Raw genomic sequence first — 24,347 nt, forward strand, 5'->3', positions numbered from 1 at the left:
GAATAAGAGATATGTTAATTTTAGTACACCTTAATTATCGAATTCTGTATTTTCAATCGGGTACATGAACCATTTTTACCGTAGCTCAATGTTCCTTTCCCTTTGAAATTAATCTCATAACCTTTCATTTTCCCATTCATTCTAATAATCTCATTAAATTCAAATTCAATAGTTTCCACCACCATCATCATCATTATATTGAACCAAACTCAACTATCCAAAATAAACATCACCCAAACGTTAAACCCTACATCTTCTTCCTTTATATATAGGGTCTTGTTAACCGGTGCACCTGGAGCACTGGTTAAGGAATCCAAAAGTATAAAAATTATCTTGGAAATATAAACTATTACTTTTACTAACTAATTATTACACCACTTTTTAATAAAATCATACCACTTTTAGCTGCTTAACCAATGCCATGGGGCACCGGTTAACATTCTCCTTATATATATTACCGAGTTACACTACATAAACAAACATTATCTTTCACCACTATCAGCTACAATACAATGTCTAATACTAGTAACAAACCTTTTCTATTCCCACATGCTGATTCCACTGTCCTACCTGACCCCTCTAAATTCTTCTCTCCAAATTTGCTATCCACACCCCTCCCTACAAACTCTTTCTTCCAAAACTTTGTTCTCAACAATGGTGATGCACCTGAATACTTTCATCCTTACCTCATCAAATCATCAAACTCATCACTTTCTGTTTCTTATCCATCACGCTTTTTCAACTCTTCTGTTATATCCCAAGTTTTCAATGCTGATCTTACCATAACTTCTACAAAAAGTTCCAATGAAAATCACATAATATCTTCCTATAGTGACCTTAGTGTAACTTTGGATATTCCTTCGTCAAATTTACGTTTTTTTCTTGTTCGGGGAAGTCCTTTTTTGACATTTTCTGTCACACAACCAACCCATCTTTCATTCACTACAAGCCATGAGATTCTTTCTTTTTATTCGAACGATTCTCTTACAAAGTTTACATTTTACCTTAACAATGGTCAAAGTTGGATTTTGTATGCTTCTTCACTGATAAACTTGAGTCACAGTCATTCTTATATAGCTACTTCTGAGGAGTTTTCTGGCATTATTAGAATAGCCTTGTTGCCGGATTCTGATTCAAAAACTGAAGCTGTTCTTGACAGGTTCAGTAGTTGTTACGCTATGAGTGGTGATGCTGATTTTACAACACCATTCTGTGTTGAGTATAAATGGGAGAAGAAAGGTTCAGGTGACTTGTTACTGTTAGCACACCCTCTACATCTACAGCTTTTATTTGATTGCAATAATGTTACAGTTTTGAATGATTTTAAGTATAAAAGCATTGATGGAGACCTTGTCGGTATTGTTGGTGATTCTTGGCTTTTGAAAACTGATCCTATTTCTGTAACATGGCATTCTTCAAATGGTGTGAAGAAAGAGTACCATAAAGAAATTGTTTCAGCTCTATTGAAAGATGTTGAGGATCTAAATTCATCAGCATTAACAACAACTTCTTCTTACTTTTATGGTAAATTGATAGCAAGGGCTGCAAGGTTAGCATTGATAGCCGAAGAGGTTTTCGTCTTTGATTTTATTCTGAAGGTTAAAATCAAGAAGTTTTTGAAGGAAACAATTGAGCCTTGGCTTGATGGAACTTTTAGTGAAAATGGTTTTCTATATGATAAAAGTTGGGGTGGAATTGTTACCAGAAAAGATTGTGATGAATGTAATGATTGTTTTGGTTCGGAATTTTTTAACGCTCAACTTAATCATTTAGGATATTTTCTTTATGGTATTGCTGTTCTTGCTAAACTTGATCCTGATTGGGGAAGAAAGTATAAGCCTCAAGCTTATGCACTCATGGAAGATTTCATGAACTTGAGCACACTTTTGAATCCAAATTACACGCGCCTAAGGTGTTTTGATCTTTATAAGCTGCATTCTTGGGCTGGCGGATTAGCTGAGTTTGAAAATGGAAGATATCAGAAAGGTAGCAGTGAAGCTATTAATGCATATTATTCTGCTACCTTGATTGGTTTAGCATATGGTGATGCCAATGTTGTTTCAATTGGATCAACCCTAACAGCATTGGAAATTCGAGCAGCTAAAACTTGGTGGCATGTGAAAGTGGGAAGCAATCTGTACGAGGAAGAATTTACAAAACAGAACAGGATGGTCGGTCTTGTTTGGTCGAATAAGAGGGATATCGAACTTTGGTTTGGTTATCATGGTGCTAGACAATGTTTGCTTGGCATTCAAGTTTTACCGTTGCTACCTATTTCAGAGTTATTGTTTTCTGATGTTGAATTTGTGAAGGATGTTGTGGAGTGGGCATTGCCTGATTTGGAAGAGGATGGTGTTGGTGAAGGATGGAAAGGGTTTGTGTATGCTTTGAAAGGAATTTATGACAAGGGTGATGCCTTGGAGAAGATTAGAATGTTAAGTGGTTTTGATGATGGAAATTCTTTGAGTAATCTGTTGTGGTGGATTCCCAGTAGAGGTTGATTTGTGAATGACTGAATGGTTGTGATGTTTTGGAAGCAACTTGTAAGAAAGAAAAGAATATATTCATGATAAATTAAGTGGCTTGTATATTGCTAAATTTATATTAATCCAACAAGTTTCATTTTTATAATTGTAGTATTTACTATTTAGATTTTTTTTTTCTAGTTTATCTTGGTTACTTTCTACCATTCTGCTATATTTCTCAGTCAATATGTATAACTGAATGTTCTTGAATTAGTTTATCATAGTATAACTGAATTTGTATAACAAATCATGCCTAAAAATCACCAAACTAACACCTAAGACCTCTTACTGCAGCAATTCATTCGCGCTGCTACAGCAAAAAATGGTTCCAATTACGACTTAAATCTTTGTAGCCTGCGAAACTATGCACAAGACAGAATATGACAGTAAACAAGCCTTAATCTGCAGCCGAACATCAGTTGAGAAATTGTCTTGAAAATTATCTTAACTTGTCTCTGTTGAATGAAACTAACAAAGCTAATCTTCCAGATAGAAATAGATTTCAAATGCAATTGCATAAGATTCTGATCCAAAATCAGAACTAGAGTCAGCACATCCTTGTTTAGTAATAAATCTTCTACACTTCTGATCATATAGAATACCTCAATACCATTCTCATTAAAAGTTCCATCAAACCAAGGCTCAATAGTCTGCTTCAAATACTTCCTAACTTCCCATTTGATTCCCATCAATGTTGCGGCATAATATGCAAATTCAGTTAACCCTCCAGCCCAAGAATGCAACTTTTAAAGATCAAAACACCTTAAACGTGTACAATTCGAGTTTTAAACTTGTGCTCAATATCATAAAATCTTTCAATAGTGAATGAGCTTGAGCCTTTTTTTGAGGAAGTGATGGTAAAGATCAGTTTTAGAAAGGTGGGAAGTGTATAGGTTCAATGACAAAAATGAAGTTGCTTATAATAAAAACTAAAAAGACATGTTTGGTAACATCATTAATTTTCTCACGAGTTTATAGTTTATTTTTATGAGCTTGTCCATATAGGAGATGCTTCATGTTTTTTGCAGCCAATATCAAGAGTTTGAAACATGTTTCTTTTTTAATAAAATCAAAGGCGCCCTCCAAACGTAACTGCAGAGATTAATTCCCTCAAAGTAACTGAGATCCATTTAAGACATTTGATGTCTCCCAACAAATGTTTTTCCATACGTAGCGACCAAAGATCAACCCTTGATAAAATAATTAAAGACCTCAAATATCTTCCGCTTGTGCAAAACTATGTTTGTAAATGGTTAAAGATTTTTTTTAAATGATATTTCTTTAGTTTTAATAAAGAAAATAAGGGTAAAATTGACATAAAATGATAACCAAAAAACTTAAAAGCTGCTTGAATTAACTTATCAAAAAATATTATAAGCTAGTAAAAAAAAAAACTATTAGTTCATGAGAAAATAGTTGATAGACAGATCAATTTTAGTCGAACAAGTATCCACTATAAGTTCAAAATTTGCTCAAGGTTAAACAATAGAACATGAATCTCACTTTAAACTTCTCACTAGTCTTTAATAATGTTGCTATACCTCTGATACTAGTATATTTTAAGATTGTTCCTACTATAGTACCAGGAATAGTTCACATTTAATTTTTTCAAATGAGGACATTTTGGTACAAGCAATTTCAAATGAGGGCATTTTGGAACAAGCAAAAATACGACTGTGAAGAGTGTTTTCCAGCAAATATGCCAACTTTGTTTCTTAGTTTTAGTAGTGGCTAACCCTCATGATTATGATTTTAATTTGATGAATGTCAACCATACATTTTCAATTCTGGTATTTTCAATCGAGATAGGAAAGGAATAATCACCTTAGACGCATGAAACACCTAAGGAATAATCACTAATATATAGCTTCACTAGTTCCCTTCTGGTATCTTCCATTTTCAATTTTTGTAACCCTTAACCCTGCAGCCCAAGAATGCAATTTATAAAGAATGAAACACCTTAGACGCATATAATTCAGGTTCGAACATGTGCTCAAGTTCATAAAATCTTTCGTGAGTGAATAAACTTGAAGCTTATACTTCTCACCTCAATATGGATCAAGTTTTACAAGAACAATATCTCCCCATTTCTGATCATATAGAAATCCATTTTCTTTGAAAGTTCCATCAAGCCAAGGCTCAATGATCTCTTTCAAATACTTTCTTACTTTTGAAATCACATCAAGGAAACAAACCTCTTCAGCTATTGAAGCCAACCTTGCAATCAATTTTCCATAAAAATAAGACGGAGTCGTTGTAATTGCAGATGAATTTAGACCCTCAACATCATTCGAAAGAACCGAAACAATTTCATAATGTGATTCTTCTTTCACACCATTTGTAGAGTGCCAAGTTACAGAAACAGTGTCAGTTTTCAAAGGCCATGAATCACCAACAACACTAACACACTCTTCATCAATGTTTTCATACTTAAGATCAATTAAAACAGTAACATTGTTATAATCATTCTCAGATAAAAGTTGTAGATGAAGAGGATGTGCTACTTCTAACAATAACAAACCACCAAAACCTTTCTTCTCCATCGTCAAGAACAAACAAGAAATGAACATGTCAAGAACAGTCTCATTTTTCTTGAATCAGAATCTGTGAACAAAACTATCCAAATCTTTGAAGCACTAACACAAACATCTTACACGTCACCGACACATCAACGCCCTTAATAGCTATATTAAATGAATTATTTGAATGTCATTTGTGAAAATTCGCTTTGACCAATTAAGTAAAATTGGTATTTCTTATTTCTTATTATAATCGTTATTTATTTAGAAAAAATACAATAATAATTAATTTTATAAGATTTTAGACATTAAATCTCTACCATAAAAAAAAAAAAAATTAACATTCAACTCTATGACTAAATTCAAGTTTGTGTCATTGAATTTACAATATACAGGCTCTATACAGCTGGCCTAGTCGATTGGATCCAGCTACAGTCTTTGGATTTCAACTATATATATGCCCTAAAACCACCTTACTTGAATCATCAACTCAAGAGTGATAGTGTTTGGTTTCTTGTTCATTCTTTTCTTTTGCAATGGCTTTTTTTTCCTTTGGAAATGAGTTTCCAGCCAATGTTAAAGTTCTTGTGATTGATCATGATATTGATCTTCTCAATGCTATTGAGAAAACATGGTCTCGATTCAATTACCAAGGTTTGTAATTCTTAATTGAATTATATTAACCTATGAAAGTCTCAATCTTTTTGTTACAATTCTTGTTTCTTTGTTTCAGTTACAACATGCTCGACGGTTTCTTCAGCCATGAATTTGATAGCACAAAAGGTGCATTTTGATTTGGTACTACTTGAAACTCAAATGCCGGACATGGATTCATTTGATTTCTTGCAACAATTGACACAACAAATCAATATTCCTGTCATTAGTAAGTAAATATATAATTAATTATATTATCATATCATATCATATCACATGATTAATTTATACTTGCATGAGATGAGACATTATAATTTATTTATGTGCAGTGACGATGTGTTCTGAAGGATCAACAAATGGAATAATGAAGGCCATTGAAAATGGAGCTTGTGACTGTTTTGTCAAGCCATTCACTGAAAATCAAGTAAAGTATATGTGGCATCATGCTGTTAGGAAAATGATGAAAGGAAATAAAAAACAAAAAATCAATGAGCAATTGGGGGTTGAAGGTAGCCAAATAAGGGCAAGAGATGATTCAAATTTACGCTTAAACGATGCAACATCGGAAAAAGGTGACGAAGAAAAAGAGTAACATTATTATAATCATTCTCAGATAAATTAAAAGCCGTAGATGAAGAGGGTGTAATAAGTAGTCATAATAGTCTCTTAATGTATTAAAATTCTAAAATAGTCCCTGATTTTGTACTTTATTAGTCATAAAGTGAGAATAAGTAAATATATTGAAGAGCTAATATGACAATATTAATGAAGTATTTTAATGTTAGGACTATTTTGACCAACGAAGTGTATAATCAAAGACAATTTAAAATTTTGATACATTGATGGACTATTTTAGCCCCACATGTATCAAATGTCTAGATCTACCCCTGACTCGAACACATAAACTATCCGACACCAGACACGTCTTTGATCAAAGGTGTCGGACTCAAGTTGATTTTTAAGGTTTTAAGGTTTAGGGTTTAACAAAGATCGCAGGTGATAGTGTTTATAGGGTTAAAGTTTTGTGACTAAAATAAACTATATATTAACAAACACGTAAATCACTAATTAACCACGGAAAAGAATATGATTGACAAATGATTGAATGAGAAGGACAAGGACAGGGAAAGAAGATAACCTGAAGTAAAGACAAACGAAGAAGAAGACGAGAGGAATAAAGCAACGCAATGAAAATACGAACCACTGACCCAACGGATTTGAAGGTTTCGCCATTTTCACATAAAACTTGTGCTCTAAGGTGATAAACATTTCAAGACCCACTTTGAACATAGATCAATAGCATGATGTCTGATATGATTTATTTAGGAGAAATGATATTTGTACAACCATTTTTTGACAACTTTTAGACAAATTTCTCTCTCATACTCACATTATATTCTTACTCTCTCTCTTCCTTTTTCTCTCTCCATTGTTTTTGACCAATGAAAAGAGAGAAAAGAGAGGTTGTCATAAAAGTTGTTAGCAAATGGTTGTTCAAATATCATTGCTCTTTATTTAGTCTCTAGTTGTGAGATTACCTTAGGCATCAAGATTACTTCATTGATTCTCAATTCATCCTTCAACTTGCTTGCACGTTGCTACTTATATAATAACTTACATTCCATACAAAATAACTTATGAACATATCATATTGAAGAAGATGGAATCTGCAAGATACTCAAAACAAGAAATCTTCTACTGCATTCACTGCCGAATATCGTCATCAGTCATCACTGTAGAGTTCCAACTCTTACAAGTTTTGCAATCTAAACCTACCTATCATAAATAAAATTGTGATACTTTTTTCCTTTAAAATTGTATAATTTTTGTAGTTTTCTACAATTCTGGACATTTACCTTGAGTAATCCTATAATCTAGACCCAAAATTAAGAATGAATGAGTGAAATTAATTAACATAAATATCATTAGAAACAAATTCACTTTTTTGTCACCACAAAACTGCAATGGAACAAATAAACAAACTTGCATCATTAGAACCTTGAAATTCCTGACAATGAGAGGTGCATCGATGATTCAAAACATTGCAACATAATTTCAGTACTAGCAAGGAGCAACAAGTGCAATACCAAAAAGGATTGCAAATCCAACAGAGACCGATAACATTTAAGGAAATGTAAGACAAAATGCTTGACATCGTTGATTCATTGTTCTCAATTTCTTCATAAAAATCATTTACTTTGTGAAATCAGTTACCAAACCATCAGCTCTGCTATGAATCCACCATAATAGATTAGTCAATGAGTTTCCATCATCAAAACCTTTTAACTGTCTTATCTTATGCAATGCACTTTCATTATCATAAATCCCTTGCAAAGCATATACAAACCCCTTCCAACCCTCTCCAACACCGTCCCTTTTTAGAGCAGGTAATGTCTACTCCACAAGTCCCTTCACATACTTCACATCAGAGAATAAGACTTCGGAAATAGGAAGCAATGGTAAGAGCTGAATCCCAAGCCTACATTCTTTCCATTCAGCCGGACCATACAATAAACCACTGTCTCTTTTGTTAGACCAAAGTACACCAATTATCTTATTGTTTTTACTAAACATTTTCTCATATATATTCCCTTCTTCTTCCACACGCCACCACATTTTAGCCGCCAGAATTTCCAATGATGTAAGTGTTGATGCAGTCACTACGAGTTCTGTATCGTCGTATGCCATTCCCATCAATGCTGCAGCATAATATGCATTCACAGCTTCACTAGTACTCTCTTGATTTCTTCCAACAGTGAATTTTGTTAGCCCTCCAGCCCAAGAGTGTAACTTATACAGATCGAAACACCTTAGACGCGTGTAACTAGGGTTCGAATTTATACTCAAAATCATAAAATCAGCCATGACTGAATAGGCTTGAGGCTTATACTTTCTACCCCAAATAGGATCAATCTTAGCAAGAACTGCAATTCCATAGAGAAAATGATAATGATGATCATTATAAACTCCGAACCCAAAATCAGCACCGGTATTTGTAGAACCTTGTTTGGTTACAATACCTCCCCATTTTTTATCATAAAGAAATCCATTTCCATTAAAAGTTCCATCAAGCCAAGGCTCAATGGTTTCCTTCAAATGCATTTCCATTAAAAGTTCCATCAAGCCAAGGCTCAAGGAAATAAACCTCTTCCGCTATCAATGCAAGTCTTGCAGCTCTTGCAATCAATTTACCATAAAAATAAGATGATTTTATTTTTATTGCTGATGAATTCAGTCCTTCAACATCCTTACAAAGTGCTGAAACAATTTCATCATGCAATCCTTCTCTCACACCTTTGCTTGAATGCCAAGTTACAGAAACAATATCTGTTTTCAAAAGCCAAGAATCACCAACAACACCAACAAGCTCTCCATCAATGCTTTTATACTTAAAATCACTCAAAACAGTAATGTTACAATCTTTCTTAGACAAAAGCTGCAGATGGAGAGGATGTGCCAACATTATTAAATCACCTGAGCCTTTCTTCTCAAACTTATACTCAAGAAGAAACGGTTATCTAAACACAGCAGCACCTGACACAGGATAACAAGAACTAAGTCTGTCAAGAACAATCTCATTCTTCTGATTGGAATCCGGCAACAAAGCTATTCGAACTATGCCTGAAAATGGTTCGGAAACAATATCAGAAAGACCATGACTCAACCTGATAGGTGAAGAAGCATACAAAATCCAAGTTTGACCATTGTTAAACCGGAAAGTATGCTTTTTTAGAGAATTATTGGAAGAAAAAGAGATAATGGCATGCACGGTAGTGATGGAAAGAGGGGATGGTTGTGTGACAGAAAATGTCAAAAAGGGACTTCCCCTAACAAGAAAAATTCTCAAATTTGAAGGAATATCCAAGGTAACACTGAGGTCATTGTAGGACGATATTTTGTGAACTGCACCCGAAATAGGGCCAGTAGTATTTCCCAAGAAAGATGAAATAGTCATAGCAGTGTTGAAGATGTTATGTAAGAATGAAGTGTTGAGGTGTTGGTTGAATATCTGATGAGATGAGGAACTGATGGTAAGATCAGGATTGAAGACTTGAGATATAACTTTAGAGTTGGAAGAACAATTTGGATAGGAAACAGAAAGTGATGAGTTTGAGGATTTGATGAGGTAGGGATGAATGTACTCAGGTTGATCACCATTTTTGAGAACAAAGTTTTGGAAGAAAGAATTAGTAGGGAGGGGTGTGGATAGTAGATTTGGAGAGAAGAATTTGGAGGGGTCAGGTAGGACAGTGGAATTAGCATGTGGGAACACAAAAGGTTTGTTAATTTTGTTGTTGGCCATAGCAACTGGTAAGAGTGAAAGTAGTATATGTGTGATTATGTTACTGAAAGGCTAATGTACGTTTATTGTGGTGATAGAGAGTTTTTTTATAGAAGTAATGTTGTTTAAGGTGGTACTAATGGTTATGGTTATGGAGAGTTCTCACCTTCCTTGTGACTGTTTTGTATTAATAGTATTGGAATTTGTGGACTACTAATAGTTATGGTTTGGAAGCATTGTAACTTGTTAGGGGAAGCATTGTAACTTGTTGAGTTTGTCTTTTGTATGATGTTTATTGGATGGTTTTTTGTGTTTTTTTAGGATCATAGGGACTAGTAATTTTATGAGATTAAATTGAATGGAAGATTGAAAGGTTGCATGTAATTTGAGTTTATTTAAAGTCCTAGACTGTCTAATATCTGGGGTCTATTTCATTTCCGTAAGACCACAAGGGCCATAACAAATGACTCAAAAAATATGCCATAACAAAAGATTATAAAATGTACTTAGTTTTATTTTCTGATTTTACCAACTAATTGGTTCTTCCTCTATTATGTGTGGTATCACATGTTGTGTAACTTCAAAATGTTGCATGAATAAGTTTTCGATCATTGTGTTGCATGGAAAATTGATGCTAGTTTTGGTCACAAAGGGAGTATAGGGGATCATCCACACATTGGACTTAGAGTAATCATGCAAATGAGTTAGACACCACATATTTATCCAAAACCGTAAGACATTAAGTTTATTGGTCTTATCACCTATAAAGTGCTCATCAATTTTTTAAAATAATGTGGGACGTCCGACTCACACTTGTTGGACAACACGATATATAATAATGAAATCATCTCAAGAAACATGGCCTCTAATCTAAAGATTTGGCCCTCTTGGATAAAAAAAAAAAGTGGATATATATCTACAACATTTTATTTTATACACTCTACTTTATCATTTTTTTATACAAGTCAAATTTACTTTTGATTAACTTTTTACATTTGCAATTTTTTGCCACTCAAGGACCGCATGCTTTTACCATTTGATTTCCAATTTTCACACAACCACTAAGTGGATCCAAGGGTGAAGGAAGAAGAGAATTGCCTATAAAAAGGGGGAAATTTTATAAGAAGAATAGAGGTGTTGTTCAAACAAGCAATAGCGCTCTCCATTGTAACAAAAGTTCAAACCACCAATCTCTCTTCAGTTCTTTTTTGTTTTCCAAGCTAGAAACTATCCTCATTTTGCACAATTTTAAAAAGAAGGGTAAACAGTGTTTTTAGCCCCTGTAATATAGGCCACTTTTGGGTTTAGCCCCTGTAAAAAAATTTTTTTAGATTCCACCCTCATAAAATTTTTTTGTTTTGGTTTTGGCCCCTGACCCCCTTGAGTCAGCAGAATCTTTGACGTGGCGCTGACGTGGCATGTTACGTCACCTTTTTTGATGACGTGTCACGCTGACTGTATAATTAATTTTATTTTATATTTTTTTTTTGGGTACACGTGGCATTTTTTATTTTTTTTAAAAAAAATTAAAAAATTCTGGAAAAATTTAAAATAATAAAAGAATCTGAAAATTAATAAAAAAAATCTGGAAAAATGAAAAATTAATAAAAAAATTGAAAAAAAATATTAAAAAATTCTGGAAAATTGAAAAATTAATAAAAATTTAAAAAATACGGAAAAAAGTTTAAAAATTCTGGAAAAATTAATAAAAATAAAAAATGATTAAAAAAAATAAATAATCTAATAAAATGAAAAATTCGGAAAAAATAAAATTTTGAAATTTTCTGAAAAAAATTAAAATTTTGGAAAAATGAAATTTTCGAAATTTTAATGAAAAATCTTAATTAAAATTTTCGAAATTTTAATTAAAATTCTGGAAAAATTCTAATTAAAATTTTAATGAAAAATAAAAATTGTGAAAAAATTCTGGAAAATATTTAAAAAAATTTTGAAATTTTCTTGAAGATTAATCATTTTTAAAAAAAATGAAATTTTTGAAATCTTCATTAGTATTTCTTGAAATTTCAAAATTTTCATTAGTATATATGTCGAGCTTAGGTTTTTTCAGTGTATTTATTTCCAAAAATTTTTTTGGGAATTTTTGTGTATTTATAAACCGAGAATAAGGGAAAAAATATGTGTATTTACAAACCAAGCTTAAGTTTTTTGTGTATTTTTCGAAATTTCGAAATTTTCATTAGTATTTTTTTCGAGAATTTTTGTGTATTCCGATGTATTTATAAACATGTGTATTTTTCATTAGTATTTTTCGAATGACAAGTAATTTCTGAAAAAAGATATGAATTTCTTTTATTTTTCCGGTATTGAAAAAAATTTGGAAATATGAATTTTTCGAAATTTATTAATTTTTTCCAGAATTTTTTCATTTTTTTAATTTTACCATATTTTATTTTTAAAATTTTCTAGATTTTTGTTTTCATTTTTATTAGTTTTTCCAATTTTTTTAAAAAATTTCAGAATTTTTTTCATTTTTTTTATTTTTTAAGATTTTTTTTCGTTTTTTTATTTTTTTGAAAAAAATTTTAAAAAATATTTTTTTAAAAAAAATTTAAAATATTTTTTTAAAAAAAAAGTTTAAAAAATATTTTTTTTTAAAATATTTTTTTAAAAAAATATATTTTTTATTTAAAAAAATCAGAAATGCCACGTGGACATTCATTTACACACGTGGCATTCAAAAAAAATTGAAAAATAAAAAAAAATGTCACGTCAGTTCCACCTCATAGATTCTGCTGAGTCACAGGGGTCAGGGGCCAAAACCAAAACAAAAAAATTTTATGAGGGTGGAATCTAAAAAAAAAATTTTACAGGGGCTAAACCCAAAAGTGCCCTATATTACAGGGGCTAAAAGCATTGTTTACCCTAAAAAGAAAATGAAATATGTGTTTCTATCATTAGTTAGTGGATTTGGCAAACGAGTTAAAAGCTACCCACTTAGCCAATGTTTGGTATCACCGTGGGTGTATCAAAATCACGATGATTCGTCATGATTTTTCAAAAGTTATACTTTGTAGCTTTCGTAAAATCACAAGTCACCGTGATTTTGACATACTCACCATGATACCAAACACACATTTAGATTCACTCTTATGTTGTGTTTCTAAGTGAAGGAGTTGTTTGTGGACTCACCACAAATGAGTTTGTATATTATCTTTTTCTTTTCATCGCACATTTTGTCAAATATCAAAAACCATCCATTCTTTTTTCAAATGCTTTTTTTTTCTTTCTTTTTCACGTTTAATTAACCGAATCAGCCCTTACCACTTTTTGCTTTTGTTCAATTAAAATCCATAGTTAGTGTTGGAGCATATTAGTCGAGATACAAGATGCAGTTTTGTTACGTTTGCTTATCACTTACTCTTAAAGCTTATTAGGTCTTGCCATCACTTAACCTAATTTTTCCCTCTAATTCTATTGTATTAATTGCTAATCACTTTAACCCTATAAAAATTTCCCTCTCAAATCAATGCCGGTTTGAATTTCAAATTTATTCTTTAAAAAATAAAGTGAAAAATCGGTGACATTATAAAGACTAGGAAGTAACCTTTACATATTCTTTTCATTTTGAAAGTTTCACTTTTTTTTTGTTTCCAACAAAGAATGGAAATTAATAAGCCTTTTAGTTTTCTATTTAGAATGCTGCACCGTTCAAAAAGATTTTCAATTATATTGGTAATTGTAGTTAGACTTTTCAACTACACAACATTCTCCAAAAATCATATTCCTGGCTTCAGTTGTTCTTTCCCACATTTATACATACATGGTTTTGTCCTTCAACCATTATTTTGGTATTTTTCTTTTCCCTTCTCTTCAAATATCTTTTTTTTTCCACACCATATATCTCACCTTTATTTTGCTCTTTTTTTTTCGCCATTTTTTTTTTATGAATTTCTTCTTCTCATTTACTTATGGTTTCTTCTTTGTATTTTGTTTTTGTTTTTTTCCGGGATGCATAGGTTTCAAAATGGGAGATCTTGATAGATGAGTACTATCATTTTTAACTTGCCTTGAGTGTTGGGGAAAATGGGGTGGACTCGTGAGGTTTCACCATGATGAGGTCCTAGAGTTTTTCTTTTGTTGTAGCTTTATTTGTGATCAGGTATACACAAATGTATTATTGTAGGTTCTATTAGCCTCTGTCGATAATCTTTCTTTCCCCAATAATGAATTTGTGATTAATTATTTATAGGTAAATTAATTTTATTTTGATTCTTCTTTGAACATTTTTATATCATGTATGTGGATAATATACACAATATGATTTTCTTTAAGTGATATCTACGTATTTCTTTTTCTCAAGACAAAACACAATATGTTCTTTTCTTCTTTATATACAATGTTAAAAATTAAATTTAAGTATTAAAAATTAAATTTAAGTAAAAGAGTAATTGTTTATTACTATTCTAGCATGATTATTTTTGAGGGATATTATTCTATCATGATTGATATGTACGTAATAATGACCCACTTAAATAGTTTTTTTTTTTTTGAAGGAGCCCACTTAAATAGTTGAAACTCTAAGATTTTCAATGGAAGATTATTTTTTAGTTTTGTCACAATATTATTTTTTAAACTGATCATGTTACATTTTGAATTTGGGTTTACTAGATCTTTGTTTTTTTGGTTGAAGTTAAAAATAATGTTAGTGCCAACCGCTAAGTTGATCTATCTTATGGGTTAATTTTTTGTACAAATTGTTATGTTATGGTGCACGTATGTACATTTTTATTCTCATGACTTCATTTTTGAAACTATCAAAGGTTGTTGGCTCTAATATGTGGTTGCTTTCATTTTTTTGTGAGGAATTGAAGTCTAAACTCTCTAATGTTGTTGAAGACAGCACAACCAACAAAATCAAGATGATGAAGTACAATTTTCTTTGACACGGTATCTAACTGCCATAAAAAAAAACGCTACAGCTGAGAGCTCATATTTAGAGATTTGTCATGTCCTGACAATTAGCTTACATTTCATAGAATATGCAGATAAGAGAATGTTCAAATAAATCTTTGTCATGTTTTGATTTTTCAAAATGTTCATCAAAAACTCCTTCTCTTATATTTCTTTAAGATTGTAACTGATGTAGTTTGTTGCTATCTCTGCATCTCAAACAGTTAAACAAGCATTTACTATAGTGGTTTTGCGATGGACTTTTATATATGGCTGCACATGCAAGGCTTAGAATATGATGATCATATTCATGAGAGCAAAATTTTCAACTAACACGTTGTAACAAGTATTCTCATCAATATCCAGTTTTGTTTTTTTAGAGGATCTATATGAAGTAACAATTATAATTTATTCTTTAGCTGCTGAATTTCATAAGGACTCTATTAAACTATTGTTGTTATCCTACAAAATGATAGGATACAAGGTGAATATTGTGATGGTATAATTAAGTTTTATGATGTAAATTTTTTATCATTTGCATTTCATCGTTTTTAAACAGAAGTTATTCAAGGCAAAAAATAAAGACAAGATTTTTTATTTGTAATTTTAATATATTTCTTATCACAACATTTATTGACAAATTTAATTTTAATTATTTAATTTTTATTTGTATGCTAATATTCTTTGAGATTAATTTGTTTATAATTTTTATTTTTATTTATAGTTTGTGTTAATATTTTTTATTTGTAAGTTCTTTGTAGAAACTAACATAAAAGAAGTGTCGTCCAGAATTGATTTGATTGCATGCATTTGTAAAACAGTTTTAAACCTTCAATTATGTAAATTAATGTTTAATTTAATACCCTTTTATTAGCATTTTTTTAAGGAGGAATTAGCATTCTAGACAGGGTAATATTTATTTTTATTTTTATAGATTTGTTTTTATCTTTAAATTATAAGTTATTTTATAATTGTATAATCATCATTTAATTAATATAATTATTAAAATTATAATTTTACTGCACGGGTTTGTTAAGCTAAAAATAATCCTTGATTATTGAAACATTCATTGGGTATTAAGTATTTTTAAATTTACATTATAACTACACCACGAAAACAATATACATTATGATATGATTTTAGCTCACAAGACCCGTGCGGCGCACGGGTCAGCAATCTAGTTTCTCTAATGATAGTTTAATGGGTCAAAAACCAAGGAGGTTAGTGCTTTTGATAAAATAGAGAGGGTGTGTGTCACATTTTATCACCAGGTGAATGTAATTTGGCCAAATAATAAATGTATTACTTTATATTTGGCGATATGGGTCGTAATGGTTTTTTTAAATAAGAAATATATAGCTATTTATTAGGCTTAATTACTCTTTTGGTCCCTTAAGTTATTTGTTGGTTACATTTTGGTCTCATAAGTTATTAACGTTACAATTTGGTCCCTTAAGTTACTTTTTGGTTTCGTTTTGGTCCCTTAACTATTAAAAGTTTCGTTTTGGTCCCTTAACTTATTTTTTTGTTTCGTTTTGGTCTCTTAACTTATTTTTTGGTTTCGTTTTGGTCCCTTAACGCTAATACATTCATCCTAACATAAAGGACCAAAGTGGTTGACGGAGGAAGAGTTAAGGGACCAAAACGAAACCAAAAATTAAGTTAAGGGACCAAAACGAAAATTTTAATAGTTAAGGGACCAAAACGAAACCAAAAAGTAACTTAAGGGACCAAATTGTACGTTAATAACTTATGGGACCAAAATGTAACCAACAAATAACTTAAGGGACCAAATCATTAATTAAGCCTATTTATTATTATTTTTGTTTACAAATACATTTTTTTTTAAAGAATACAAATGCATATATAGGTAGTAATTAATGGTTTAGGAGTATAATTTTATTTTTGTAAAAGATATATGCAGTAATCATTTTATTTTTGTAAAAGATATAGGTAGTAATGGTTTAGAACTATTTTTATTTTTAAATAAAATTTAATAAATATTGAATAAATAATAAATTTTATTTAGAATGAATTGATTCAAGTGGTATGGGACTAGGACCCCTTAAGCAAGACGTTAGACGTTCGATCTCAAAGATTCTTCAGTAGAAATTAGTCACTGCTAAACAACTGTGAACACTTCGTTCAAATAACATGATAACAAAAAAAATCATTTGTTATAATATTTAATTAAATTTATAACACAATTGTATTAAGTTAGTTTTTTAATCCAATAAAAAAATTTATTAATTGATTTTATGATTAATATAGATTTTTTTGACAGAAATACAAAATAATATTAATGGTTTGTTGACCTGGTCTACTAATGATTAATGATCAATTATATTTGAAGAATTGTTAACCCAATCATATTTGGCTCTGTTAGAGTTAACCAAAACCGTTCTAACTTAGACAAATAAGATATGAGCTAATGAAATTTCAAATGTAATTGATTATTCATTCTTAAATGACCGGTTTCATAATCATTACTATTAAGTTGCTATTTTGTTAAAAAAATTATGTTATGATATAAAAAAAAATTAGTCTAAATAATATTTTTAATTGATTGAAAAGTTGCCTCCTGCAATTGTATAATTAATTATCTGACATTTTTGTTTATACAAAAGTTTTGAGTTGATTTGTTTGCATCTACAAATATACCTCTTTTGAAATATTAAGTCCTTATCAACATTTCTCTAAAAAAAAAAAAAAAAAATTCATGACCAACATTTTTAGGACGGTATTTTAAGCAAACCGTCACCTTTTAATTTTATAATCAAAAAGTTGTGTTGGAGAGTTAGGAGAGAGCCGCGTGTAGTCATTGGTTGAATGTTCAACCGACTCTAAAAGACTTTCACAAACATATTTACCGTAAGTCTTTGAACATTAGATATATAGATCACTTACCGACATTTCCTCCATTTTTAGGGAAATGTGGGACTGACTATTCGCACTTAAACTCCAACAAGTTTTCTTTTTTTAAACCTTAATTATTGAATTTTTAATTAGGGTGAATAGTGTTTTTCACCCCTGTAATATAGGCCATTTCCCGTTTTCACCCTTATGAAATTTTTCGTCCGGTTTGCACCCTTGTAAAAAAAAATTTTTCCGGAAAACACCCCTCCCCCCTCCAGGTCACCAAAATTGCTGACGTGGCGCTGACTTGGCTTTTTTTTTTAATTTTTTTTTATTTTTTTGCTTGCCACATCAGATATTATTATTAAAAAATAAAAAAAATAATAAAAAATTATTTAAAAATAAAAAAATTATTTAAAAAATTTGAAAATTAATTTTTGAAAAAAAAATTGTAATTTTTTTTTGAAAAAAATTCTTAAATTTTTTTTATTACCAAAATTTTTACGATTTTTTTATTCCGGAATTTTTATTTTCAAAATTTTCAAATTAGAAAAAACAGAAAATATAATCACATTTTTTCGAAATTAAAAATATTTTAAAAAATCTGGAATTTAAATTTCGAAATACAAAAAAGGCAAATTTTCAAAAAAAAATTCTTTGTATAAAAAAAAACCAACTTTTTCCAATATTTTATAAAAATTATGGAGTAAAATTTTCGAAAAAAAATTGAATTTATCCTAAATTTTTTCCAGAAATTTATTTTTGAAAAAAAAATTTGAATTTAAAAAATTATAAAAAAGGCAAATGATTTTACGAAAAAAAATTTCCGAAAAATTTTTCTGAGAAAAAAGATTTTATTTTTAGAAATTAAAAAGATTTTAACGATTTTTTTATTACCAAAATTTTTATTTTTTGTATTAAAAAAAACAAAGTTTTTAATTTCGAAAGAAAAATATGAACTTTTTCGAATCATTAGCCCCAAAATGGATTTTCGTTAGAATCTTTAGCCGAAATCAAAAAATCTTCATAATTTCGAAAAAAAAAAAATTCTATTTCAGATTCGAAAAATTCCAGATTTTTAAAAAAGTTTTGGCTTTTCGAAAAAAAGTTCCAGATTCGAAAAGTTTTTAAAAAAATTTTTGTAAAATCATTTACCTTTTTTATAATTTTTTAAATTCAAATTTTTTTTTCGAAAATAAATTTCTGGAAAAAATTACAGATAAATTCAATTTTTATTTTGAAAATTTTATTCCATAATTTTTGTAAAATATTTTTCAAAATTAAAATATTGGAAAAAGTTGGTTTTTTTCGAAAATTTTATTCAATAATTTTCTGGAAATATTTTTCGAATTTTTTTTTTGATTTTTAAATTTTTGGATAAAATCTGAATATTTTTTGGAAAAAAAATCATAAAAATTTTGATAATAAAAAAAAATTAAGAATTTTTTCAAAAATATTTCTGTAAAAAAATAAATTTACAATTTTTTTTTTCAAAAATTAATTTTCAAATTTTTTAAATTAATTTTTTATTTTTAAATTAATTTTTATTATTTTTTAAATATTTTAATAATAATTTCTGATGTGGCAAGCAAAATAAAATAAAAAATGAAAAAAAAAGCCAAGACAGCGCCACGTCAGCGCCACATAGGCGAATCTGCTGAGCTGGAGGGGGGAGGGGTGTTTTCCGGAAAAAAAAAATTTTACAAGGGTGCAAACCGGACGAAAAATTTCATAAGGGTGAAAACCGGAAATGGCCTATATTACAGGGGTGAAAAACACTATTCACCCTTTTAATTATAAATCTATAGCTAAAAACTCATTAATTCATGGCGATCCCATAAAGTTCAATGTTCTTAAGCAGGTCGTGATCATAAGTTCTGCACTGTTAATGTGCAATGTACCTTTGTTAACACTTCTCACATGGTCTCCAATTTCAATTCCTTGTCCTTTCTCTCATACAAAAGACCTCTACATACGAGAAAACAAATAAGATAACAATTGTTAATTTTATATATTTCACTATACCATTTTTTTGATACAAGTCATATTTACTTTTGAGTAACTTATAAGTTTTGCACATTTTGGCCAATCATCACATGCTTGTACCATTTGTTTTAAAATCACAATGTAACAGTCAAACTATGTTATTATATATGCACCCAAAACACGGGAAATACTTGTGTGACATTAATGTCACGGTGACATTAAATCTGGGCCACACATTGGGTGACATTAGATGTGTTGTGTGGCTCAGATGCAATGGTAATGACAATGTGTGGCTCAGATTTAATGTCACCGTGACATTAATGTCACCAAAGTGCCACCCCCCAAAACACTTCTTCTTTTCATACTAGCTATTCTTCATATTAATTTCTCCTACAAATTAAGTTCAAACATACAAACATAGAGAGATTCACTCCTCTTTTCTTTTTTGTTTTCTAAAGCTAGCTACCCCTTTTTTCTTGCTTCTTGAACAATGTGAGAAGAAAAAAATAATACTCCCTCCGGTCCTTAATATAAGAAGAAAAACCAAAAAACATCAAAACCAATGTCAGCATTAATTGTTGTAACTTTTTAAACATTTTTACAAATATACCCTTATAGAATATTGTGAAACATTAAATACATCAACTAATATTAAAAAGACAAACATTAAATGAGGGGTAAAAAAAGTCTTTTAAGCAATAACTATCTTTAAAAGTTGTGATATTTGCTTATAAATAGGACCAAAAATTTTTTTGAAAATTTTCTTATATTAAGGACCGGAGGGAGTAGTGTTTATTTGTGCCCTATTTATAAATACATTTCTTAGAGTGATTGAACAACAACAATGGCAAGTCCATTAATGAATACTTCCTTAAAAAAAATAAAGTCCATTGAATACTTGAGAAGGAAAAAAAATAGAATTGTTTTTCTCACATCTATTGTTTCTTAGAAACACATGGAAGTTGCTAAGAAGACACAAACGGTAGTTAACTACCGTTGGTTTATAACTGAAAAACCAACGATAGTTAACTATCATTGTGTTTTTTAGTAAGCTCCATGTATTTCTAAGAAACAATTGATGTAAAAACTGAAGTGTTAAAAAAATGGGTATGTGTTTGTAAGAGGAATAGTGTGTCGACTTGGCAAATGAAAAGCAAAGTTGTTGTCTTGTCTTTTTTTCTTTTCAACACCACACTCAGCTAAAAATCAAAAACCATCCATTCTTTTTTCAAACACTTGTCAATCTTATTTACCCATTTTTTGTTTTTGTTAAAAAAAATAGGTATGTGTTGTATTGGTGGGGTAGTGTTGGCAGTGAGAATAGAGATTAGTAGGAAAAGTGGTTTTTATCAATTGGTTTAATTATAATTTTAAAATAAAAAGTATGTAAGTTTTCTTCAATCTTATCATTAAGGACGGATGTAGTATATCTATACTATATATAAAGAAAACTACCCCTTTCAGCACACTTTTGGGTTGGAATTTTCTTTCCAAAAATACCCTTAATTTTGAATTTTAATTTTAAATACAAATAACACATGTAACAAAAATATAACAATAAATTTAATTTAAGGAGAAAACTTACACACAGTTCCTTATGAACTGTTCTGTTAGCCAATTATAAAATAACATGTGGATTACTAATCCATGTCAATAATCGTCCCCGTTAACCCTCTTTTACCTCCGTAACCACATATCAATTTAAAAAAAAAACTAACACAAAACAAAAACTCATGTTACTTTTTTATCAGCCGCTTTTATGTTGTACATGTGTTTTCCAAAAAAAAATGTTGTACATGTTGTTCCCCTCAATACAACTGACAAAGATTGCCAAGTATTTTCATATCCCTTACACAAAAAATAGTATTTCCATATTATTTTATTTTATTAATATTAATATTTTATTTTATTAATATAGGTTACTCTTCATTAGCTTTTGATCAATTGTAACAAACTTGAACAAAAAATAATGTTAAAATTGGACATTAAATCCTCTAAAAAAAATTAGTAACAAACGTGAGCAAAAAATATGGTTAAAGATTGGACTTTAAATCCTCTAAAAAAAATTAGTAACAAACGTGAGCAAAAAATATTGTTAAAGATTGAACTTTAAATCCTCTAAAAAAAAAATTAGTTACAAACGTGAGCAAAAAATAATGTTAAAAATTGGACTTTAAATCCTCTATAAAAAGATTAGTAACAAATGTGAGAAAAATATAATGTTAAAGATTGGACTTTAAATCCTCTAAAAAAAATATTAGTAACAAACGTGAGCAAAAAATAATGTTAAAGATTGGACTTTAAATCCTCTAAAAAAAAGATTAGGACTCAGAATATTTTAGAAAAAGATTTGTTAGCACTATTTTAAATATTAACTATCAATCAGTTTCCAGGAGAAAAACATAATTTGTTGTCATTTGACAAGGTTGAAGGGGATATTCATAACTTATATCAACAGGAATTCCTAAACTCAATTTCTCAAGGAAGTATCCAAGTATCCCACCACATATTTTAAAGGTAAAAAAAGGTGCACCTTTGATGTTGTTGCGAAACATAGACCCTAGATATGACCTGTGTAATGAGACACGATTGTTATGTCGTGGTTTCTTTAAGAATATGTTGGATGTGGAAATCCTATCAGGAAGCAATGCTGGAAAAAAAAACATTCTTGCCCAGAATTAAATTAAAAACAAATGTGAGTTCAGGACTTTCCTTTGTGCTTAGTAGAAAACAATTTCCCGTTAGACTAAGTTTTTCTATTGCCATAAATAAGTCACAAGGGCAGACCATTCCCAATGCCGTAATCTATCTTCCACGACATGTTTTCAGCCATGGCCAATTATATGTAGCTTTATCAAGAGGAGTTTCACAAAATTCAACAAAAGTTCTCATTAAAGAATGGAAAATAGAAGGAGAAGATGGAGACTTTACGAAAAATATAGTTTTTAAAGATATTTGTTTATCGTAATCGTAACAATGTTTCTTTTACATAACATGTCATTCATACATTTATGTTATGATGTCACTAATTACTATTAGAGTAAACAATAAATGATCATTATTCTATCTTAACTTTATATGCAGACAAACTAAAATATGTTGAATTCAAAAATAATTTTGTTAAATGCCTTGACAATATTTTGTTTATAAATCAATATATCAATAATTTTCATTAATATTTAAAAATTTAAAAATTTCAATCAAAATTATACAAACAAACATAATAAAATAATCATATGCGTTAGCGCAGTAGAAAGAGCGGACAGACGGGCACGATAGTGCCCGTCTTTCCGCTAGTTATAATAATCATTCTAACCATAATAGTTCAGGGTGTTACACTAATTCAATGCTCTAGCGTGTTTTAGATCTTGAAAGTGCACATTTCAAGTTGAAAAATTAAAAAATTGGTTTTCTCATAACTTTTCGGTTTTCTTAAGTGATTTTGCCCTTCATAAGTACAAAATTTTATTGTTTAGACCTATTAATTGTATTCTTTTTTCTTCATATTCTCGTAAAAATCCAGAAAACATTGCATTAACTTTATGTGAGTTTTAGAAAATTTGTAAAGGTATTTTTATATTTTTATTTCTTCAAAAAAATCATTTATTTTATTCTACAGGTTTTATCATTTTTCACTTTGATTTTCGGTGGTTTTATAAAGAAAAATTGCAATTACTGAAGGGGTTATAGAATTTGAAAGAGGATAAAATGAAAATATTGAAGGGAACGTTAGAAGTTGGTAGGGTGGAAAAATAAATTATATTATCCAAATCGGTTTAAGTTCAGGTTCAACCTGAATCATTTTGGTCAAACATGTAGGAGTTTGGTTTACATTCATTTCAATTTCATTTGAGTAAAAGTTAAAAAGATATTCCCTCTTCCTTCAAAAAAAAAAAAAAAAGATATTCCCTCTATCCTAAATTATATGTCACTGACAATTTTAAATAAATTAAAAAATTTAGTTAATGTTGTAGTATATAAAATAATAATTATGAGTTATTTTACAAAAATATTCTTCATTAATTGTATGAAAAACCTAAATTTAAAAGAAATGACATAATGAAAAAAATTAAGTAATCATGATTTATTGATATTATAAAAGAGATTTGTTATATTCAGCGGATTTTTTTCACGAGTGCATCACGAAGCACATTTTGGTCATTCCGAATTTTTCGGAACGACCTTGTTCCTTTACTTAGTATGGAAATCAGGATTAGATATGTGTGACTACAAGCCAATGGCAAATTGTGAGCTCATGTCGTGAAACTCTTGCGATAATATTTTTCGCTACTTCTAGCACTTCCATTATAAAATGATGGTATATAATTTAGAACAAACAAATCTTACTAAAATGACATACCTATTTATCATTTCATTTGAGTAAAAAAGGAATAGTAAGTTCTTAGCCACCAAAAGACTTTGAATTGAAATATTTGAAGGTATTTCAAATAGACCAACTCAATCATCATAAGTAAGTAGGTATAAAAATATAAGTAAGTACACCATCCGGTCACTAATATAAGCAAAAATCAACTTTTTAGATACATTCAATTAATGATGTATGTGACATAAAATAAAGACCACATACATCATTAATTAAATGTATCTAAAAAG

At 29.7% G+C, this 24,347-nt stretch overlaps 2 protein-coding genes, 1 long non-coding RNA gene and 2 pseudogenes across 3 annotated transcripts; 3 read left to right on the forward strand and 2 right to left on the reverse strand.

Moving 5' to 3' along the window:
- Positions 1-512: 512 nt before the first annotated feature.
- LOC146912934 (glucan endo-1,3-beta-D-glucosidase-like) lies at positions 513-2,631 on the forward strand. Its single transcript, XM_085716242.1, has one exon. It carries the CDS (start codon positions 513-515, stop codon positions 2,499-2,501), a length of 1,989 nt encoding a protein of 662 aa, XP_085572368.1. The 3' UTR covers positions 2,502-2,631.
- Positions 2,632-2,864: 233 nt separating this feature from the next.
- On the reverse strand, positions 2,865-5,068 carry LOC146912935 (glucan endo-1,3-beta-D-glucosidase-like; annotated as a pseudogene).
- A 502-nt stretch (positions 5,069-5,570) lies between these two features.
- Positions 5,571-6,631, forward strand: LOC146912936 (two-component response regulator ARR11-like). The gene is made up of 3 exons (XM_085716243.1): positions 5,571-5,698; positions 5,778-5,927; positions 6,028-6,631. Exons 1-3 carry the CDS (start codon positions 5,581-5,583, stop codon positions 6,288-6,290), a joined length of 531 nt encoding a protein of 176 aa, XP_085572369.1. The 5' UTR covers positions 5,571-5,580; the 3' UTR covers positions 6,291-6,631.
- A 1,080-nt stretch (positions 6,632-7,711) lies between these two features.
- On the reverse strand, positions 7,712-10,053 carry LOC146912937 (glucan endo-1,3-beta-D-glucosidase-like; annotated as a pseudogene).
- Positions 10,054-13,350: 3,297 nt separating this feature from the next.
- On the forward strand, positions 13,351-15,309 carry LOC146912938 (uncharacterized). Its single transcript, XR_015014878.1, has 2 exons — positions 13,351-13,789; positions 13,958-15,309. It is a non-coding gene; the product is annotated as an uncharacterized LOC146912938 (long non-coding RNA).
- Positions 15,310-24,347: the final 9,038 nt, after the last annotated feature.

This window comes from Medicago sativa, chromosome 6 (genome assembly GCF_051527215.1).
Source record: "Medicago sativa cultivar Bolivia chromosome 6, Bolivia_mono, whole genome shotgun sequence".
NCBI lineage: Eukaryota > Viridiplantae > Streptophyta > Magnoliopsida > Fabales > Fabaceae > Medicago > Medicago sativa.